Source organism: Apostichopus japonicus, chromosome 12, assembly GCF_037975245.1.
Source record: "Apostichopus japonicus isolate 1M-3 chromosome 12, ASM3797524v1, whole genome shotgun sequence".
Lineage (NCBI taxonomy): Eukaryota > Metazoa > Echinodermata > Holothuroidea > Aspidochirotida > Stichopodidae > Apostichopus > Apostichopus japonicus.
The window spans coordinates 15,706,847-15,727,649 of NC_092572.1; the positions used below are offsets into that span (position 1 = coordinate 15,706,847).

The window sequence follows — 20,803 nt, forward strand, 5'->3', positions numbered from 1 at the left end:
AGTCTAAACATTCAAGAGTTCTGCTGCCTCCATTGGTCTTTATTATAACTTTCTGTCAAATATCATTGGAGATATGGATATTTTGGCTTCCAGATTAAAGGTACAAAGCCAACATGTCTGGGAGGCAAATTCACTGATGCACATATTATATGACATCACGGTCACGCCAATACATGTGTCCAAATGCTTCAAAGCATGCCTTTTCTTTCATTGTTGATGTTGGATCTGGAAAATAACCATTTCATCCTTAATTAAAAGTCTTGAATTTTAATATATCAACACTGAGGGAACCCTGAAGGATTGATAATCCAACACAATCGTAGACTAGAAAAGGTGAGGGATTTCTCAACCAAGGCTTCCTATACAATTGAGTTTTCTCCTGGCATCTTGAATCCAGTGTAATGACCATTGACTGGAAACTTACTTCTGATTCTTTGGACTGCACATGATGGTAGCACAACCCTGACGTGTCTTGCTAGGAACCCCAAGTATCATTGAACCTGGTGACTGTAGGCTATGTATCTGTACTGCCTGGGAAAAAATTTATGTAAGTTCAAAATGTATTAATGTTGGCCCATGATGTCCACAATAACAAGCAGGGATACAATGTACAGTTATGGTTACATTTGTTGTGAATTTACACCTTCCATATTTCATGAAACATTCTTTTGTTCAGACAATTGATTTACAAAACTCCAGGCCTAAGTACTAGCCTAGTAATAATGAGTATAAAATGACACATATGCCTACCTAACATGGCTACATAATGCAGCTTACGTCCCGACCAAACATTCAGTATGCAACCAACACTACTACTACTACTAGTACTACGCACCATACTGTACATGTATGAATTCATAGCCAACACACAGTACATATGGGTTGTAAGGATTCTATGGTTGTAAGTCACCGTAACACAACTCACAATATGGTTAAGGCAGTTCCTCGAATTCCAACCACACATGCACAAAATGGACTGGATTTTGTTTGCTTCATTACTGAATTCTTACCACGTTGTATGCTCCTTGCAATAGTTCCGAACGGGTTTCTTCTTCGATATGTTGTGGAGCTTCAATTTCGGCTCATTTGACAGGCTCGAACTGATACGGTTCTATATCCTAACAGTAACACCTCAGGTCCACCCTCAACATTTGGTTCAATATTGGCATGATCATCGCCTTCACTCTCTGCTTCGAATATTAGAAAGGGCACTCTATTTCTAGTACAATTTCACTGCCTGGTGAAGAACTTTGAACTTCGGTTGCCACATTTGGTTCTAAATCTGACATTCGACGGGAAATTTAGATTTGATTTCGCGCTGACTTGTTATCGATTGTTTTGTGTATTTATGTACACGTGTCGGAGTGTAGGTATGATGTTCGGAGGAAACAGCGAGAGCAAATTGTGTTCCTAAAATGTTGTCACATTAGGTCATGAGATTACGAAAAAAAATTTCGAAGGGAAAAATCAAGTTTTTATCTGGTATAGTGGTTGTTTTATGTTCTAGAGAACATGCTTAGATGGATCCCAAAAATACAGGATGTTGAAATTTTCGTGTCGTGGCCATAATAAGTAAGAATTTGAAAATTGCCATTTTAGACTCTATGAGCCTTAAGTATAGCTAAGGGGGTATTGGTTATGATATGTAATCACGGAATATGACAAAAACGTCTCATCATTTTACGCCTGAGTGATTTGGGGGCAAATTTTGTGAAAAATCACTAAAATATCGCAATGTGGCACGAGATTGACACGGAAGTAACAACACATTGGTACACCATGTACCCCAAAATGCACTGACGAAGTAATAATTACACTGAAAGAACATGTTCATGGCCTGTAGAGACCACTGTACTACCTGTGTCTGTTGTTTTGATCTGTGTGTTATTGAGATGTGTAGTAGTACAGTAACGGATGGTATAAGGAGCCACTAATTTCAATGTTAAGCTATAGAACAAGTAAAACCTGAGGGACTGAAGTTGTACATCTGGTGAGTAGTCTACTTTTATACAGTGTAGTGCTGATAGTCGTGATCGATTAATCGCCAGTAGTCGCGATTACACTTTGGAAGTTTGATTAATCGCTCTCAAAACCTAAGTTGCGATTACTGGACTAAAGCTAGCACTACACACAATCTGCTATTGAAAAATAGCCTAACCTATCAAAAACAACACTTAAGCAGTTTGTCAGCAAATATCACAAACACAGGTTCTTACAATGCTACACTAGAACTGTGCTGTGTTAAAAATCAGTGAGCACCTGTTCAGGTTAGATTCATGCGTTTACTTGTTAGTAATACGATTGTTCTGCAGTGCAACATTTAGTCCTAGCAATGTTTCATCATTGCGCATAATTGCAAATTCCCAAATTTATTAATCTTTAATGATTGCCAAAGAATTTTTAATTTCTTCAAACATGCATGTTTACAGTATTATTTCATTTCTGGTCAGTGGTTCACATGTATCATATGTCTGATAGAGTGTGTCGATTGCGGTGAAGTTTCATTTCAATGTGTCATAATATGTGCGTGCTATCACGCTAGGCTAAAGCCTAGCCTAGAAGGTGAACGTCCTTCTACAGAAAACTCTTGCATAGTAATCATCACACCGCTACAGGGTGTTGCATCTATTCATTTTTTTGCTGTGATTAGTGCTAGTAGTTGTAGTAGCCTTGTAGATCCATTCCAAAGTTTTTGATTTACTTTGAAGGATTTTAAGAAATGTTGAATATTGAAATTTGTTGACAGTTTTTGTTTGGTAGATGTTTTAACATGAATTAGACATCACACATTAAGACTTGAAAGAACAAATAGGGACAGTGCACCATGGAGAAAGATTTGTTTGACTGTATTTCTGCAATGTAGAAATGACAGTGATGATGCCATAACTGTAACCGAGTATCGCGAGAAGAGCTATGCGATTAATCAACTACAAAAGTAAGAGTCGACTATCAGCACTAATACTGTGTACCTAGCAGAGCAAAAAGTGACAGTCAGAATTTAAATGCATACATTACAACGTAATATATGTGGTGTAAGAATCAGTTTTATTGAGACCCAGACTGCAATCAGAATAAGGATAGACCTATATACAGTAACATATTGTAATATTGTATGTATTGGAAAGCTCACACCTTCACAATGTCAGACTGAGATTGGATGGCATGGGCTGATGAAATAAATGCAAAAGTGGCAAAATATACATCAGCCCCAGCAAGTTACACAAAGGGATGCAGGATGTGGACAGGTGCCTACACCATCAGTATGCAAGGGGCACCAGCATATGGCATTATCCGCACAATGCTATCCCTGGCAGCTAAGAGAAGAGCCACATTCCAGCATCTGCTCTTCAAAGTATTGTGCAAAGAAATTAACTTTTAAGTACCAAATCATTTCACATCTCCCACATATGCCACAACAGCCTATGTGTGGAGGTGTCACATCCATTGCTTGTGTCTCTGTGAGCCATCATAGCACTGTGACAGGCCCTTAATAAGACTTGCAAATTTACTATCCTGTTTACTGTAGATTTCGTCATATATCAGAGGAGAGTACTGCTTTTGTCAGTGCTCTGTAGAGAGACCTGTTTAGGTGTACTACATCAGAATGATAAGCTGCAGCCATTGTTCTACTGAACCCATTACATGCCTTGCCATCAGCATCAGTTGTGAGGTACATGATCGTACCCATTCTTCATAATAATAATCAGTTTTTTATCCTCAAAGTTCAACAAAATTCCAGTGACCTATTCACTAGTTTGTTTGTATACAAATGCTTAAATGCTTATAAGCATTTATTGGAAGTCTGAGCAGTTGAATAGCTGCACATAGAATGGTACAAGACAAGACTTACGCTGAGAAACTAGTCAATATGATCTACTACAACGATTTAGGAATGTTGCTTGAACAGCGCCTCATTCTAGATCTGGTCACAGCTAGTACATAGCTCCCCTGAGTAGTTTTTGCAACAAAATCTGACAAAATACCTTTGAAAAGCAGTGCCAAAGTAACTAGTAACTTTTCTCTTTCATTTTAGGGCCAGAGTTTACACGATACAGGGAGTGATCACATTTTCAGAGGGAAGAAGGCCAACTTGCGTCAAGTTTCCACCAGAGGGGGTAAGTAGCACCAACTGAGGGACTGTGCTTAAAACACATTCTGTGGACCCAAGCACAATTTAGACATGCAGTAGATGCCAGCCATGCTGATGGAATGACTTCTAATCACACTAGGGAATATATCAACCATTGGGAACTCACTTGTTTAAAGTTCAGTACTGTATTATTCATATAGACTGTACAACATGTGTGAGACACCATATGAAGATTCACACAATAGACAGAGACAAATAAAAATGATATAGGTCATTACTTCTGAAACTATCATAAAAAGAGGTTTAAAGTGGATTTTAGAAATGTCAACTGTTACTTAAGCTGGCATACTCCTATTAGCTTCTATATCAATCCGCACCAAGTGTGCTTTTCAGAAAAAGTGCCAAAAAGCAACAGGAGACATCTTTTTTGATATGTCATCAGTCACTAGACTGGTTTATGTTTTTAGTTCTACCATGTAGCTTGTACTCTCTCTCTCTCTGAGTTGTGCTCTCCTCCTTCTGTATGCTCTGTCTCTCTTATATAGTCTATCATACTGTTGTTTTCTTTGCATCTGTTTCAGAGTCTGGATACATGGACTATTTGAGCTCACCTCTAATCCTGCAGCTTCCATCTTCCTGGCTATGGACTCTTCAGGCCCTTTATTTGTAATGTTTGTGGCACTGTGGTCCCTGTACTGACTGTTGCGTGAAATGTTTGTGCTATGTTTTGGATTGGAAACTCGAAAGCATTGTTGACTACCTCTGCTTTTTGAGTGGAAGTCTGAAACTGAGTGGACCATAAACGTTTGCTGCAGGTGGGTGTCTCAGGTATTTCATTTACAGCACTGATTTCGCTTAACTCCCGTTGAAATTTGTTAAAAGGAAAATAAACAAATTTCTTCGTTTTTTATCGAAATTTGCCGATTTTTATCGAAATTCCACGAATTTTAACGATTGGTGATCTCAGTCATTTCCTACGTGGAATTTTCAACGATGCGTTGAAATTCTTTTTTAAACGAAATAGAAGGTCAATATGTGGTAAAGCAAAACGTCGGAAAACGCGTAACTTTGTTTATTAGTATCAATTAGACTTTGGTACAGTTGTTTGAAAGCAAGAATATTTACAAAAGCATTCTCAGGCTTGCCTGAGTAGTAAAACTCAAAGAAACATGTAGTAAAACTGATGGGGGACATTTTCTGACTGAACCCCAAACACAGTGACATAAGTCTTAACTTTGCCAGGCTATCTTGGAGGTTGCAGTACAAGCTATGTACCACGAGGCACCCTTCCAGATAAGTTGGAGTGCTGTTTAACCATTAAAATAACAATGAATGGACATAAATAAACTTGGTTTACTTGCAGATTGCGAAAAATAGTTATTCTTAAGAGATGTAAATTTGGTTTTTTATTAGAGTTGAAGTATGAAACTTTGTTTCCGAGCGAAAACATGTTACTTGAAGCAAAATAAAGATGCCCCGCCCATTCTGCTAGGACGCTTCCATTTTTCAAAAATGCGTTTTCTCTTTTTATTTTTTTCTATTTTGTTTAATATAGATTTGGCATGAGACATGTTAATCAGGTTAACTTTGATGGAATAATTTTATACCAGAAGTGGAAAAACTTAACAGTTATTACTTTCATTTCGGATCATTTCCGAACAAGATAACACACTAAGGGTGTGACCGTTTAAACGATTAACTGTTTATCCGGCCGCAAATGCACTCCGTTTAGAAAATCACAAACCGTATAAACGGAAAATTAAAAAAAAAAAAATCAAATACATTTTAAACATGAAAATTATTTAAAAATATGTAAAGAACTGAGTAATGTACTGCAAACTATCAATAAAAAACAGAAAAACGATGTTTTAGGCATGAATAATGTGTTCAATATAACTATAGTAGTAGGCCAATAGTCACAAGCTCATGATAGTGTCGTCAATTCGTTTTCTCAGTTTATATTTGCGACATATATCACCCGTGTACACCAATCAATGGCATAGTGAAATCCCGTGTGAAAATATGTCGACGCCAAAAGACGCAAATGGCCGTTCTAGAAAGTAGGCCAGTTGGCTCTCACAGGTCCGCAAGTATACAGCCATTTTTTCCACACATGGTATGATACTGTGCATGCATTCCGGGCGGGATTGCAACATACATAAAAGAATATGAATGAAAATGATAAACCTTACGATATTTTTCACAAATATTGATGCTTAGATAAGTGCTTCCTCACAATCAACGAGACGCCCAAAATTCGCTCCGCTTACGTAAAACTTCTATATATATATATAACACGTGGAAAAAATTTGAGTTTTTACACACATAATAACCACTGACATTGGTCATAGAACATAAGAAGGTCATTGACATTTGAACTTGCCCAAGTTCATCGCACCATGGGAACGACACAACACATTGAACATGATGTTACATTCTTCCTCCATCTGGACGCCGAGTGTAAATTTTGGTGTAATATGCAAATTATGAATGGTACTGTGCTGCGCGGTTAAAATTTAACCTATTGCGACACCAATTTTGGGAAGCTGTTGTTGAAGAAACTTTTGTATCAAATGTAAAGTACTGTATCATGTATGTGACACAAGAGAAAGAAAATGAAATCAGAGGCTGCTACAACCCATCGCAAAACACGTGCGTGCGTAATTTGTTTTCTAAACATGACTTTTAATGAGTAAGCAGGAAAGGTGGGTAAGTTTGCTAAGTTAGGCGAGTTTTTGTTTAAAATCTTGTGATAGATAGACAAATATATTGTTTTTTTTCTTCAAAAGTTACGATGTTGCCGAAGGCCGAGTTATATCAATTCAGTGATCTGAACTTCTGAAGACCACGATATACTGATCAGGTGTGTTATTCTTTTCATCAATTATTACACGTAATGTTCGCAATATTATTGGGCCTAATTAGTAATTAACATACATTGATCGTTGTCTTGTTGCCTGAATTGCTACTTTTTTGAAAAAAAAAAAACCCTTAATTATTGTACTCATAATGTCCTATTTTCATTAAAAGTTGAGTGACATTACGTCGAAAAAGCCGCAATCGGGAAACAGCGATTAAAAGTTTAACCTACCGGCAGGTTATACGGTTAAATGGTTAGTGAAATATCCGTTAGGTCACACCCTTATAACACACAAAAAAAAACGACTTTATTGAATGAAAATATACTGAAAACCATATCGCAAAAACACAAAATCGCCTATAACTCGAAAACGGAAGGAGATATCGACTTTTGTCAGCTGTGTAGGGATTTCCTAAACCGAATTTTGATGCGCTCTATCCACCTGTGTCATTTATGAGCTTCTCTGACGTAAGCTGCAGTACGTAATTTCTCTTTACCAGTTCCGCGAAATTTATTTACGCAGTAAACATTGTTCATTATGTTTTCTTTCACAACGAATATTCAAAGTTGTGCTCCACACGCTTCACAGATATTGTTTAATGTCGTTCATTTTCAATTCTAGTTTAAAATTACATTTTCGAACGATGCATTGCATGCCTTGTCAAACATTCCTGATTAGTAAAACTAAGGAAGGATATTTCATTTTATGAGCTGTTCCACTTGAAAAATGATGATAAAATCGAAAAACAAAACATTTACTTCTCATGTGACGCATACCGGGAGACTCATAAAAACCCCCTTCTCATTAAATTAAATTTACATGCTGTCAGGCCAGTTGAAAGCCCTCCCCAGTAATGTTCGATCAGCTCTTCCCAATATACAATACTCAAATAAGCAATGAAAATATATTCATTTTCCACAGGTTTCTCCCCAACTTGGGCCCAAGCCACTGCTTTATTTTCTTAGTAGTCATGGAAACAATTGTTTGCAACTCTTTTACTGGCCAGGTGTTTTCAAGTTTTATTAATAGCACAACTTCTGATTGGTTTATTCAAGATAAACTTTGTATCCCTGCTGGATTGTTCTACTTATATATATATGAATGAATATTTGGTTTTCAATTAGCTTAGTTACAGGTAACATCCATTCCATTATGAACAGTAGGGGCAAAATAATGTTTGCTTCTAGAGTAAGCCAGCCAAAGCTTCTGCAGTGCTAAACCCCCCACGAAGATAAATACTATGCTAATTAACAGATGGTAGGCGTGAATTTGACAAAGCCAGGTTTATGATTGGACTAGGCCTCTCCAAAAAGTTTGGTCGCTGGGGATATCCAGGGTAGGGAATGCACATGTAAGCAGCATACTGTAGGTGGCCCAGACCCAGGCTGCGACCTTAATTACCAGGGCAGTCCATCTGCATTCGCGGACAACTTACAGTAGCTGGGTTAGGGGGAAAGTAACAGGATGTTTTTTATTTTGCGTGCATTGAAGCCGGGGGGAGATTTTTTGGTTTGAAAGTGAGTGCGGTAAACGGTTCTGTAGTACGTCAAGTAACACAGGAATTTATTGGAAAAAAAGATCTCTTTGATATCCAGCTACGACTGTTTCATTGTGTAAATTTTTTTTTTTATTTCTTGTTTTTCTGACGCTGCGTTCATTGGTGAGTTACTTAAACTTATCTTAGTTTAATACTAGCCTATAACTTAAGTACTTGTTACGATCGACCAAGACCAGTTTTTATTATCCTAGCCAAATAATTTTTCAAACACCTAGTACAGAACTTACTCTGTCTTATAAACAATCAAACTTTTGCAATGTTTGTAATATTCCTCGGCCACTTCTGGTATAGTCTGAAAACGGCTGTAGTTACACTAAGGATTCAACGTAGGTCACAACCTTGATATGTCTAGAATTGCCTTTGCCGTTGTTGATCGCGATAACTTTTGTGGAAATTTCGTTGAAACTACGTTGACAACCGTGCCCGCAGTAGTCTAAATCTTAATGAAATTATTTGTTTTTTATCGATTTTCAACTTTTTTTATCAATTTTCAACTTATTTTATCGATCGTTGATTTTTTTTCAACGGGAGTTAAGCGAAATCAGTACTGTAGTTGTGTGCTGTCAGTGTGGGATATTAGCAGAGATCTCTTTGTAGCATTTGGCATGAATGGAAATGTGTACTTCCTGCCCCTCTTGCATACAAATGAATGCTTTGGGCAATGTGAATGATTTCCAGTGTAGCACTTTGCAAGGCAGTCTTAACATGTTGATAAAGCCTTCACAACTTTGCAGTGGTCGTATTTGAGGGCTTTAATTCCTGCAAGTAGTCACCTCTGCCAGTACAAGGCAGGTCAAGTCCTCTGCAATGCACTTTTGTATCAAGTGCTTCCTAGTCACAGTTTGTGCAGGTAACATATCAGAGGAGAGTACTGCTTTAGCCAGTGCTCTGCAGAGTGACTTGAGTAGGTGAACTTGGTCTAACAGCATATGGTTCTCTGTTTCAGAATGAGTAGCTGCAGCCATTGTACCAGTGAACCCTTTACATGCCTTGCCATCAGCATCAGTTGTTAGGCACTTCTCCTTTAGTGGGCTCTTACCAGTAAGTAATATGGATGCACAAATCTTTCCACCATTCTGTTCATCTTTGACATTAGCATCTTTACTGAACAGCCCTCATTGCCTGGAAATTGTGACCCCTTCTTCTATTCATTTCACCAATTAAGTTACAGTTGTTACTGTGATTGTAATCAAAATTAAATTTATCCATGGTGACATTCTCAACAATTACATCTCTGTATTGGCTTGCACGAACAAATGGAGTCTTACTTTTTGCATTACGCAGACAGGTATGATATTGACGATCATATTCTGCAAAAATTGGAGAGTCTTTTGAGAGGCCATGCAGTTGCAGTGTCTTCTTTATACACCCCCTTTCTGACATATCATTTTCATTCATTTCTTCTATTGCAGGTCCAAACTGGTTGGCTGACTTTTGTAGTGTTCTGACAGCGGGACTGTGAAGAGAGATGCTGCTGAGCAATCTATGAGCTGCACTTGAACTGATCTACATCTGATGCAAGCCTAACTGCCGTGCAATGTTTAGTTCTGTGGGATTCTTGCCAGGTTTGCTTCTTGGTTTAAACCTTTGTAGATGGGCAAGAGCTTACAGTACCTTTGTTTCTTCAGAGAATGCATCCAAACACAACCTTTGAGCCAAGTCCCACAAATTCTTCATATCTAAGTTTGCAAGAGGAATAGGTGTCACATCAGAAGGGGTAGGCATGTCACCAGTGCGGTTGGCATCAGCTGTACGAGCTGTAAAACCGAACCTGTTACCTGGCTTCAATGTTGTTGCACGCCTACCAAACACATCTTTCCTTTTACCCATTAAAATATAACAATTTCCTAGTGACCTATTCAGTGGCGTCTTTCGCGACTGACTGCACTTTTGTTCTGAACTTTTTTTCGATACATTTGTCTCCACTGGCGCTCACTTCACAAAGTTATTAGCCTCCCCAACCAAATGTTTTTTACCTACTGAAAGAAAGATAATTTGCAATGTGTTTTTCAATGGTTAAACTGATATTATTATTACCATAAATATTGTATTGACTTCCCCAATAATTCTAACCAATATGGAAGGGTAATAACACAGCATATGATTGTATGTTATTGGCATGCGATGTAAAAACCGGTGCATGATTATATGATATGCGCATTGACATGTGTAACACGCGAAACATGAACAATTTTGGTTATATTTTTCCCAAATCAGCGCCCCCAAATCATATTGGGCCCCTACGCCTATGACAGTAGTTCTATTAGGCATTTTTTTGGAGTATTCAAAATCATACCAAGTTTTGTGTGGTGGAGTATAAGAATCGGGAGATACAATTTATGAAAGTGGCAAGACAAACGTGGTAAATATGACTGATTAAAGGCCAATTTTGACCGAAATTTTTCAATTTTTAGGTCATTCACAATCACAGGAATATATGAATAGGCCTAGATAAACTGTAGTGCGACAGTCGGAAATTCCAAAATATCCTTTTCCAACTGTCGCACTCCAATTTTCCAACTATCGTCAGTTTTATCAAGTTCAGGGGTGAGACACCCCCACACCCACCCCCCCTCTAGCCACGTCCCTGGGTGTAAGTCACAACTTCTCAAACAATCATTAAAAGAGGTTTAATGTGGAGTCTAAAAAATTTCAATTGTTAGTTAAGATGGCATAATCCTATTAGCATTTACATCAATCCACCACAAGTGTTCTCATTCAGAAAAAGCAACAGGAGAGCAACTTTCTTGATATGTTATCAATTAGGGTCTGGTGTTTTCTTGGCAGGGATGTTAAGGAGCATGAAAGAGAGTACAAGTGATACAAAAATTTGGTCAGTTGAGGTAAGTTTAGACCAATTTAGGCCTCCCTGGAACAGCATACAAAAATTGATTTCTGCTGAGTAAAGAGGTTTGTTTACAAGTGAGGAAAACTTCAGTCTCTCATAGTAAACAAGCAATCTGCATGGTTATGATATAGAAAATTGAGGGTGCTATGAATGGCCAACTTGTCAGCTATCCAGTTATTGGTTGCATTAAGCTTGTGAGAGCTAAATAGATTAAGGGATCACATTACTTTTTGATTTAGTGTGTATTGGGGCATTTCATAGGTGTATACTACCACAGACCCTTTTATCATGCCGACTAGTATTCAGCAATTGGTTGAGCAATATTGTGTCTATGTGTAGGACATTTTATTTGACGGCATAAGAATCATAAACATTTTCAGAAGTCCAACACCTGTTAACAAACAATTTAATAACTTGTTAGTACTTTTATTTTACCATCATTTGGTCAGCATAGAATGCCATTAGTTGAATCACAGAAACTATATTTGATAACTATATTGAAACTATGAACAATCAACAGTGTGTTTTGTTTGTTTTCTATCAAAATAGGAATTAATGGCCAAGTTCAAAATTCCAAGGCTGCTACTAGTGCTTGAGGGAAGACTAAAAGCAGAAAGAATGCCTAATGACAGAGAAAGAAGACATATTATACAGACACTGTGTGACTACATGGTAGGATATACATGGCTAAAATAGGTAAACAGTTTAATACTGTAAACTCACACTATATCATTGCCAAACAGCTCTAATAATCACGAGGAGCGATTTAATGCTGCAACGTTACACTGGATTAACTATCTCAAGACCCGACTTGCATTCGACAGATACTAATAGTGGGCCCAACTTACAATAAAGTGAGCCTAACAAGTAACTTTGAAACACTTCTTAAGTTCAGGCTCAACCTTGAAACTAATTTTTCCCGATGACCTTCAAAACTTGTTTTGCGACAAGCTCTGCTAACCTTTCAACCAGAGAAAAAAGAAATCATATTTGCTCACGCTCGAAATGACAGCCGCCCGGTTCATACATTTGTATACTCCCACCTACGAAAACCAGTGTCTAATATTTATAATATATATATGTTTATGAGCTTGCCGAACGTTACAACATCATACAGAAAGCCGTGCCGGACAAAATTATATTTAATGATTATAGTAACATATACATTAGTTACTATTTATAAATATATGATATGCAAATATGTCATGCATAACCTATATACACGAGGTGTATGAGTAATCTGAATATAATACGGCATTACTTGTATATATATATATATATATATATATATACAGTACTGATTTCGCTTAACTCCCGTTAAAATTCGTTAAAAGGAAAATAACCGAATTTCCACGTTTTGTCATCGAAATTCCCCGATTTTTATCGAAATTCCCCGAATTTTAACGATTGGTTATTTCAGTCATTTCCTTCGTGGAATTTTCAACGATGCGTTGAAATTCTTTTTTAAACGAAATAGAAGGTCAATATGTGGTTACGCGAAACGTCGGAAAACGAGCAACTTCGTTTAATAGTATTGATTAGACTTTAGAACAGTCGTTTGAAGGCAGGAATTTTCTCAAGAGCATTCCTGTACTTGCATGAGTAGTGACACTCAAAGAAACATGTAGTGAAACTGACGGGGGACGTTTTCTAACTGTGAACCCCAAACACAGTGACATAAGTCTTAACTTCGTCAGGACATAAGAGAGATTGCAGTCAAAGCTATGTACCACGAGGCACCCTTCCAGATAAATTAGAGTGCTGTTTAACCATTTAAATAACAATGAATGGACATATAAACTTGGTTTACTTGCAGATTACGAAAAATAGTTATTTTTTAGAGATGTAAATTTGGTTTTTTATTAGAGTTGGAGTATGAAACTTTGTTTCTGAGCGAAAACATGTAACTTGAAGCAAAATAAAGATGCCCCGCCCATTCTGCGAGGACGCTTCCATTTTTCAAAAAGGCGTTTTCTCTTTTTATTTTTTCTATTTTGTTTTCTTTTAAACATGAAAATTATTTTAAAATATGTAAAGAACTTAGTAATGTACTGCAAACTATCTATAAAAACAGAAAAACGATGTTTTAGGCATGAATAATGTCTTTAATATAACTAAAGTAGTAGGCCAATAGTCATGATAGTGTCGTCAATTCGTTTTCTCAGTTTATATTTGCGACATATAACCCGTGTACATCGATCAATGGCATGGTGAAACCCCGTGTGAAAATATGTTGACCCCAAAAGACGCAAATGGCCGTTCTAGAAAGTACCGTCATAACATTAACAACACAAGGCCAGTTTGCTCTCTCAGGTCCGCACGTGTACAGCCATTTTTTCACACATGATATTATGCTGTGCATGCATTGCGGGCGCGATTGCGGCAAACATAAAAGAAAATGAATGAAAATGAAAAACTTACGATATTTTTTCACAAATATTGATGCTTAGATAAGTGCTTCCTCACAATCAACGAGCCGCCCTAAAATTCGCTCCGCTTACGGAAAAACTTCTATATATATAACAAATGGAAAAACCCGAGTTTTTACACACATAATTCCCACTGACATTGGTCACAGAACATAAGTAGGTCATTGACATTCGAACTTGGCAACTTGCCCAAGTTCATCGCACCATGGGAACGACACAACACATTGAACATGATGTTATATTCTCCCGCCATCTGGACGCCGAGTGTAATATGCAAATTATGAATGGTACTCTGCAGCGTGGTTAAATCTTAACCTATTGCGACACAAATTTTGGGAAGCTGGTGTTTGAAGTAACTTTTGTATCAAATGTAAGGTACTGTATCATGTATGTGACACAAGAGAAAGAAAATGAAATCGGAGGCTGCTCGAACCAGTTGCAGCTTGATTTTTACAACCCATCGCACAACACGTGCGTGCGTAATTTGTTTTCTTAACATGACTTTTAATGAGTAAGTAGGAAAGGTGTTTAAGTTTGCTAATTTATGCGAGTTTTTGTTTAAAATCTTGTGATTGATAGACAAATATATTGTTTTTTTTCTTCAAAAGTTACGACGTTGCCGAAGGCCGAGTTATATAAATTCAGTGATCTGAACTTCTGAAGACCACGAATACTGATCATGTGTGTTAGGCAATTATTATTACACGAAAGGTTCGCAATATTATTGGGCCTAATTAATTTAGTAATTAACATACATTGATCGTTGTCTTGCTGCCTGAATTGCTACCTGCTGGAAAAGAAAACCTTAATTATTGTACTCATAACGTCCTATTTTCATTAAAAGTCGAGTGACGGTGCGTCGAAAAAGCCGCGATCGGGAAACGGCGTTTAAACGTTTAACCGACCGGCAGGCGATACGGTGAAACGGTTAGCGAAATATCTGATATGTCACACCCTTATTTAAACACACACAACAAAACGCCCTTATTCAATGAAAATATACTGAAAACCATATCGCAAAAACACAAAATCGCTTATAACTCGAAAACGGAAGGAGACATCGACTTTTGTCGGCTGTATAGGGATTTCCTAAACCGAATTTTGATGCGCTCTATCCACCTGTGTCATTTATGAGCTTTTCTGACGTAAGCTGCAGTACGTAATTTCTCTATACCAGTTCCGCGAAATTTATTTACGCAGTAAACATCGTTCATTATGTTTTCTTTCACAACGAATATTCAAAGTTGTGCTCCACACGCTTCACAGATATTGTTTTATGTCGTTCATTTTCAATTCTACTTTAAAATTACATTTTCGAACGATGCATTGCATGCCTTATCAAGCATTCCTGATTAGTAAAACTAAGGAAGGATATTATTTTCATTTGACATGATTTTATGAGTTGTTCCACTTGAAAAACGATGATAAAACCGAAAAACAAAACATTTACTTCTCATGTGACGCATACCGGGAGACTCATAAAAACTCCCCTACTCATTAAAATAAACTTATACATGCCGTCAGGCCAGTTGAAAGCCGTCAGGCCAGTTGAAAGCCCTCCCCAGTAATGTTTGATCAGCTCTTCCCAATATACAATACTCAAATAAGCAATGAAAATATATTCATTTTCCACAGAAATCTACCCAACGTGGGCCCCCAAGTCACTGCTTTATTTTCTTAGTAGTCATGGAAACAATTGTTTGCAACTCTCTTGCTGGCCAGGTGTTTTCAAGTTTTATTAATAGCACGACTTTTGATTGGTTCATTCAAGATAAACTTTCTATCCCTGCTGGATTGTTCTACTTATATATATATGAATGAATATTTGGTTTTCAATTAACTAAGTAACAGATAACATCCATTCCATTACGAACAGTAGGGGTAAAATAATGTTTGCTTCTAGAGGCAGCCAGCCATAAGGTTCTGCAGTGCTAAACCCGCCACGAAGATAAATACTATGCTAATTAACATAAGGTAGGCGTGAATTTGACAAAGCCAAGTTTATGATTGGACTAAGCCTTCAAAAAAGTTTGGTGGTGGGGATATCCAGGGTAGGGAATGCACATGTAAGCAGCATACTATAGGTGGCCCAGACCCAGGCTGCGACCTTACCAGGGCAGTCCATCTGCTTTCGCGGGCAACTTACAGTAACGGGTTAGGGGGAAAATAACAGTTTTTTTTTTTTTTTTTGCATTGAAGTCGGGGAGATTTTTTGGACGGAATGCGCTCTCAGAAAAGTTTGAAAGTGAGTGCGGTTCTGTAGTAAACAGTACTGTAGTACGTCAAGTAACACAGGAATTTATTGGAAATAAAGATCTCTTTGATATCCAGCCAGACTGTTTCATTGTTGATATTTTTTTCTTGTTTTTTCTGACACTGCGTTCCTTGGTGAGTTAACTTAAACTTATCCTAGTTTAATACTAGCCTATAACTTGTCATAGAATGTGCTTGTTACGATCGACCAAGACTAGTTTTTATTATCCTAGCCAAATCATTTTTCAAACACCTAGTACAGAACTTACTCCGTCTTATATACAATCAAACTTTTGCAACGTTTGTAATATTCCTCGGCAACTTCTGGTAGAGTCTAAAAACGGCTGTAGTTACACTAAGGATTCAACGCAAGTCACAACCTTGATATGTCTAGAATTGCCTTTGCGGTTTTTGATCGCGATAACTTTCGTGGAAATTTCGTTGAAACTTCGTTGACAACCGTGCCCGCAGTAGTCTAAATCTTGTCAACGAAATTAACCGATTTTCAACTTTTTTTATCGATTTTTAACTTTTGTTATCGATCGTTGATTTTTTTTCAACGGGAGTTAAGCGAAATCAGTACTGTATATATATATACATACATATATCTGTATATATATATACATCTATATATATATCTATATATATAGATATATATTATATCTATATATTATAGATATATATATATTATAGATATATATATATTGTAATAAACGTTAACTATTTTGAGTCCATTGCTGCTCGGAGTTCAGCGATCGCCAGGCCTACCGATCCGTAATAAAGTATGGGTTGCTATTCCATGAACTACCATTTGGGTTTGACACGGCTGGGTGGTTTCCTTTTGTGTCTGTTGCCATGTCTACAGCACTCGCTTCTCTAGTTGAGCGTGTTGCCTTTGAGGGTGGTAATTTGGAGCTTTTCTTTGCAAAGATTGCATAGACCAGACTGCCGCTTGTGCGTCTGGACTGTGACACAATTTCCCAGTGTATTGAATATTCAGCTCTTTGCTCCTTGAGTTGCCAGATGTGTTTAGAGAGTTCCGTTTCTTTCTTATATCGGTCATGTTGGAATGATTTGGTGTGGTTGTTGTATCTCTTCTTAAATTCTACGCTGGCGAGGCCTATGTATGACGCGTTGTTGGTTCCTAACGTGACGGTGGCTTTGTAAATGACGTCATTAACAAGCAGTTGCCGCGAAGTGAGCAACTGTCTACTTCTTGGCAGTTGCATGCCTTTTCCTGGGGGGGTTGGCTCGTTTCTTTCATGACCTTTGAGTTGTGTGACTTGATGATCTGTTGCATGTTGCTCATACAGCTGTAACTTTATTTTGACTGTTGATCTGTTGAAGATTTTGTGTAGCTTGTTGGTCTGTGGGAATTGCTTGTCGATGAGTTTTAGGAAGTCCGCTGCAAAGTTGGTCTTTAAGTTTTTGCTGTATGTGGGGTTGTACCATGTGATTTTTCTTGACCTGCGTTTCTTGTTCTGTTTGGTGTTTTTGTTTTCCTTGTTTTGATATTTGATAGTATAGTTGTATCCAGCTGACCGGAGGGCATGATTGTAGGTGGGTGCTGCTTTCTTGAATGTGTCCTGGTTAGATGATAGACCAGAGACTGTTCTTTCGATGGCTGGCGGTATGATCTTTATTATTGCGGGCGGGTGGTTCGAGTGTTGGCTTACTGTATGTAGATTGGTTCGTTGTTTGGTTTTCTGTAGGGCTGGTACTCGCTGGTATTCATGTTCAAAGTGACGTCAAGGAAGTTGACTGTTTTCAAGTTCGTTTGGACAGTGATTTTTAGTCCACATGTATGAACGATCTTGATTAGGGCTTTTCGTATTCTGTCTGCTTTGCTGCCTGAGCATGACCTCATTACTGGTAGCCCATCGTCCCTGTATAGTCCCAAACCAGTGATATCGGGGGTTTTTCTCCAGTTGGTTCAAAATAAATAGTCCCACCAATTTACAAACTTCCGCTTTGTCAAATGCACCCATTGAGACGTGGAATTGGTTACCAGTGTCTCTCTTCTCTTTTGCCCTTGTGATCGTGAAGGAGAGATCGCCTTGCGTGCATGATAGTCTTGTATTCAGTATCACTGATTCTGGTGTATGCTTTGGCCCATGCTAGACATTTGTGTATGAGATCCTTGCTTATTGAAGGGTAAAAATCAACAATATCAAAGACCAGAAAGGTGAGACTGCTCTTTTCCTGTATATTTTTAATCCATTCCAGTACACTTGTGGTATGTTTGCATTTATGTGGTCAAGCATGGCCTTGCTCACTCGTCCCATTTCAGGTTTTTTTTGTGTTTATTAGCCTGCATTTTGTGTCATCTTGAAAAATTTCTTTGTGGTCCTTGATTGTCACGAAAGCCGTTTTGGGTCCAGTTTTATTTATTCCGTTACCTATTTTTAATTTGTCAGCTAGACTTGTGTATTCATTGTCTATTTCGGTGGCGGTGTTGCGGTCCGCATATTTGTATTTCTGAGATATGTTTACAGTTAGCAACCCACCATATTTGGCGGGGTCCATCTTGTAAATGTTCCTGGTTTTGTCCGCCTCTACGAAGATTTCTTTAGAGGATGTGATGTTTCTATGTCCTTCGTGAGGTTGGACAGGAACTTCTCCGTCACTTCCTTGAACTTAATGTTCACGACCATTTCCAGCATATCGGACTCGAATGAGACCAACTCCGGGATTTGTGGTGGGACGCATCTCGATTTTAGCCCGTATGCATCGGTGGTGGCGGTGTTGTCCTCGTCACGGCTGGTGTCACTCGTTTCCGCATCGGTGTCAGTGTCGGCCAGGATAAATAATGCTCTCCATCGCATCCGTTTATCAGCTTCTCTGTCATCTCTAGCAGTCTTTTCCAGTATTCTCTAGTTGATGGCAAAGGAATGTTCTTGCCCGAGTAGTTCATGTTGTATCGTTCCATACTAAGCTGTAAAAGCATGTACTGCTGTTAGTAAGTAGAGTGCTCAACCGAGGTTCAGGAGCCAAACTATAAAATATAGCTAAAATACTATCAACGGTGAGAGGGCTCAATACCGAAGTAGAGCATGATATATATATATATCGATATATATATATTGTAATAAACATTAAATTATTAAGAGTCCATTGCTAATCAGAGTTTCACTCTTGTACAAGTAGTTGTACAGCAATCGTCAGGCGTAATGATCTGTAATAAAGTATGGGTCGCTATTCCACAAACTACCACACATATATACATATACATATACATATACATATATATATATATATATATATATATATATATATATATATATATATATATATATATATATATATATATATATTTATATATATATCTATATATATATATATTTTTGTCAAGTTTAGAGGATAAATCTGTTCTTCGTCTGGACAAGCATCATATTTCTTTACGCAGGTAGGCATAGTCCCTCCATATATGATGGGCTGTAATTGTTGTACTCCCCAATCCTTACTCCTGTGAGTCCTGTCACTGTACCCATCCCAAATCCCTACCTTTCTCACCCCTCTGGAATCCATTTAACATTCAACTGTTAGACCACACTGCTACTACTGTAGTTGAACATTACGGTGGAGTAATTGCACACAAGAATAATCAAAATAGAATATTTTGGAAAACAAAAGTTGATAATAAGTAGTTTATTATATAAACAGTATCAGTAAATGGAGCAACAATAAGCTGTAACAGAAACCAACAGGGTAGGATGCAAAGATATTTATATATTGAAAGCTTTTATTTAATGCAGTTTGGTGCCTTGAATCATTGAATCAGCAATTGCAGTTTTTACCTAAGTACCCAGTTTATTAATGTACTCTCATTAAGAATCCGGAGGGGCACAGCCACTATTTCGAGGGAATTAGAAATTGTCTTTGATTTTCATTGAGATAGCAGGGGCACTACGGCAACTTTGTAGTTTTAGTAGGAAAACAAGGCTATTTACATACACTTGTGAAAAGGCACCAAGGGGCATGGTTTCCAGAGTGAGAAAAAACATGTAGAATAGACAGAATTTTAAGAGCAATTTTTTTTCAGTGGTTTTTTTGAAAACTGTACATCAAAACCTTAACGTTTCCTGCAGCTGCTCAATATTTACTGGCTCTTGGCACAAATTTCGCTGGAGTTTTGGACAATCTTAGAGCCCTGACTTAGATGATAAAGTTGTAGGATGATCAAGAGGGCACCTAAGGCATTGAAAGGGTTAAAAAGGCATACTGCAGTTGTTGCTATCAGTGATGGATGATTTTTAAGCTCATTACCGCAAGAGGTATTTTGCCATCGACCTGCTTCCTGACGTACATATTCTTACGTTCATTGAGTGTGTTTTGTTCGTTCTTCTTTCACCCTCTGTCTGTCTACATTGCTGGTTCTCTTTTCTTTCATCTTCCGCTGCAGTTTATTCTCCCCACAAAAAGTGGCTATAGAAAATTTAGGAGATACGGCTCAGTCCGAGTACAAGCATGGCTCATCTCTGAACACGAAGTCCAGTGGTAGCGATAGTTACAGGGACATTTTAACCAGTCATAAGTAAGTTTCACTCTCTAAACATGTTTTATTTTAAGCAAGGTTTTGTCAGCTGGCAACATATTATCTATGTTTTATTCTTTTGTAAAACAATTCAAAAATAAGAAACTGACTGGGAAAAGTAAATGCAATGTATTGAGACAAGTTATTGGATAATCCCAAACTGAATGTTTACTTACCATAAATGTAACTTGTTGAAAGGTAACGCTGTGTCTTGGTAACGACATTTTAAA

The 20,803-nt window shown here is 37.7% G+C and overlaps 2 protein-coding genes and 1 long non-coding RNA gene across 26 annotated transcripts in view; 2 read left to right on the top strand and 1 right to left on the bottom strand.

Moving 5' to 3' along the window:
* Positions 1 to 20,803, bottom strand: part of LOC139977967 (gamma-adducin-like) — a gene marked incomplete in the record, with an annotated part of 755,008 nt that overhangs the window by 354,352 nt on the left and 379,853 nt on the right.
* The window catches only part of LOC139977979 (uncharacterized), a 215,846-nt gene that overhangs the window by 174,603 nt on the left and 20,440 nt on the right, over positions 1 to 20,803 (top strand). The gene's annotated exons all lie outside the window — the stretch shown is intronic.
* Positions 1 to 20,803, top strand: part of LOC139977957 (uncharacterized) — a 30,644-nt gene that overhangs the window by 7,642 nt on the left and 2,199 nt on the right. For 7 of the 24 annotated variants that reach the window (XR_011796766.1, XR_011796767.1, XR_011796760.1 and 4 more), the window contains 7 exons: positions 4,034 to 4,115; positions 4,672 to 4,905; positions 6,880 to 6,953; positions 9,456 to 9,550; positions 9,922 to 10,074; positions 11,907 to 12,029; positions 20,442 to 20,573. Coding sequence is in view for 13 of the 24 variants with exons in the window: in XM_071987753.1 (XP_071843854.1) it covers positions 4,034 to 4,115; positions 4,672 to 4,760 (171 nt within the window). In the remaining 11 variants the exon portion in view is untranslated. Of the gene's footprint in view, positions 1 to 4,033; positions 4,116 to 4,671; positions 4,919 to 6,045; positions 6,151 to 6,879; positions 6,954 to 9,455; positions 9,551 to 9,921; positions 10,075 to 11,296; positions 11,353 to 11,906; positions 12,054 to 20,441; positions 20,574 to 20,803 lie in introns of those variants that run through there. The other 17 variants (XR_011796768.1, XR_011796769.1, XR_011796763.1 and 14 more) reach the window with 15 other exon arrangements.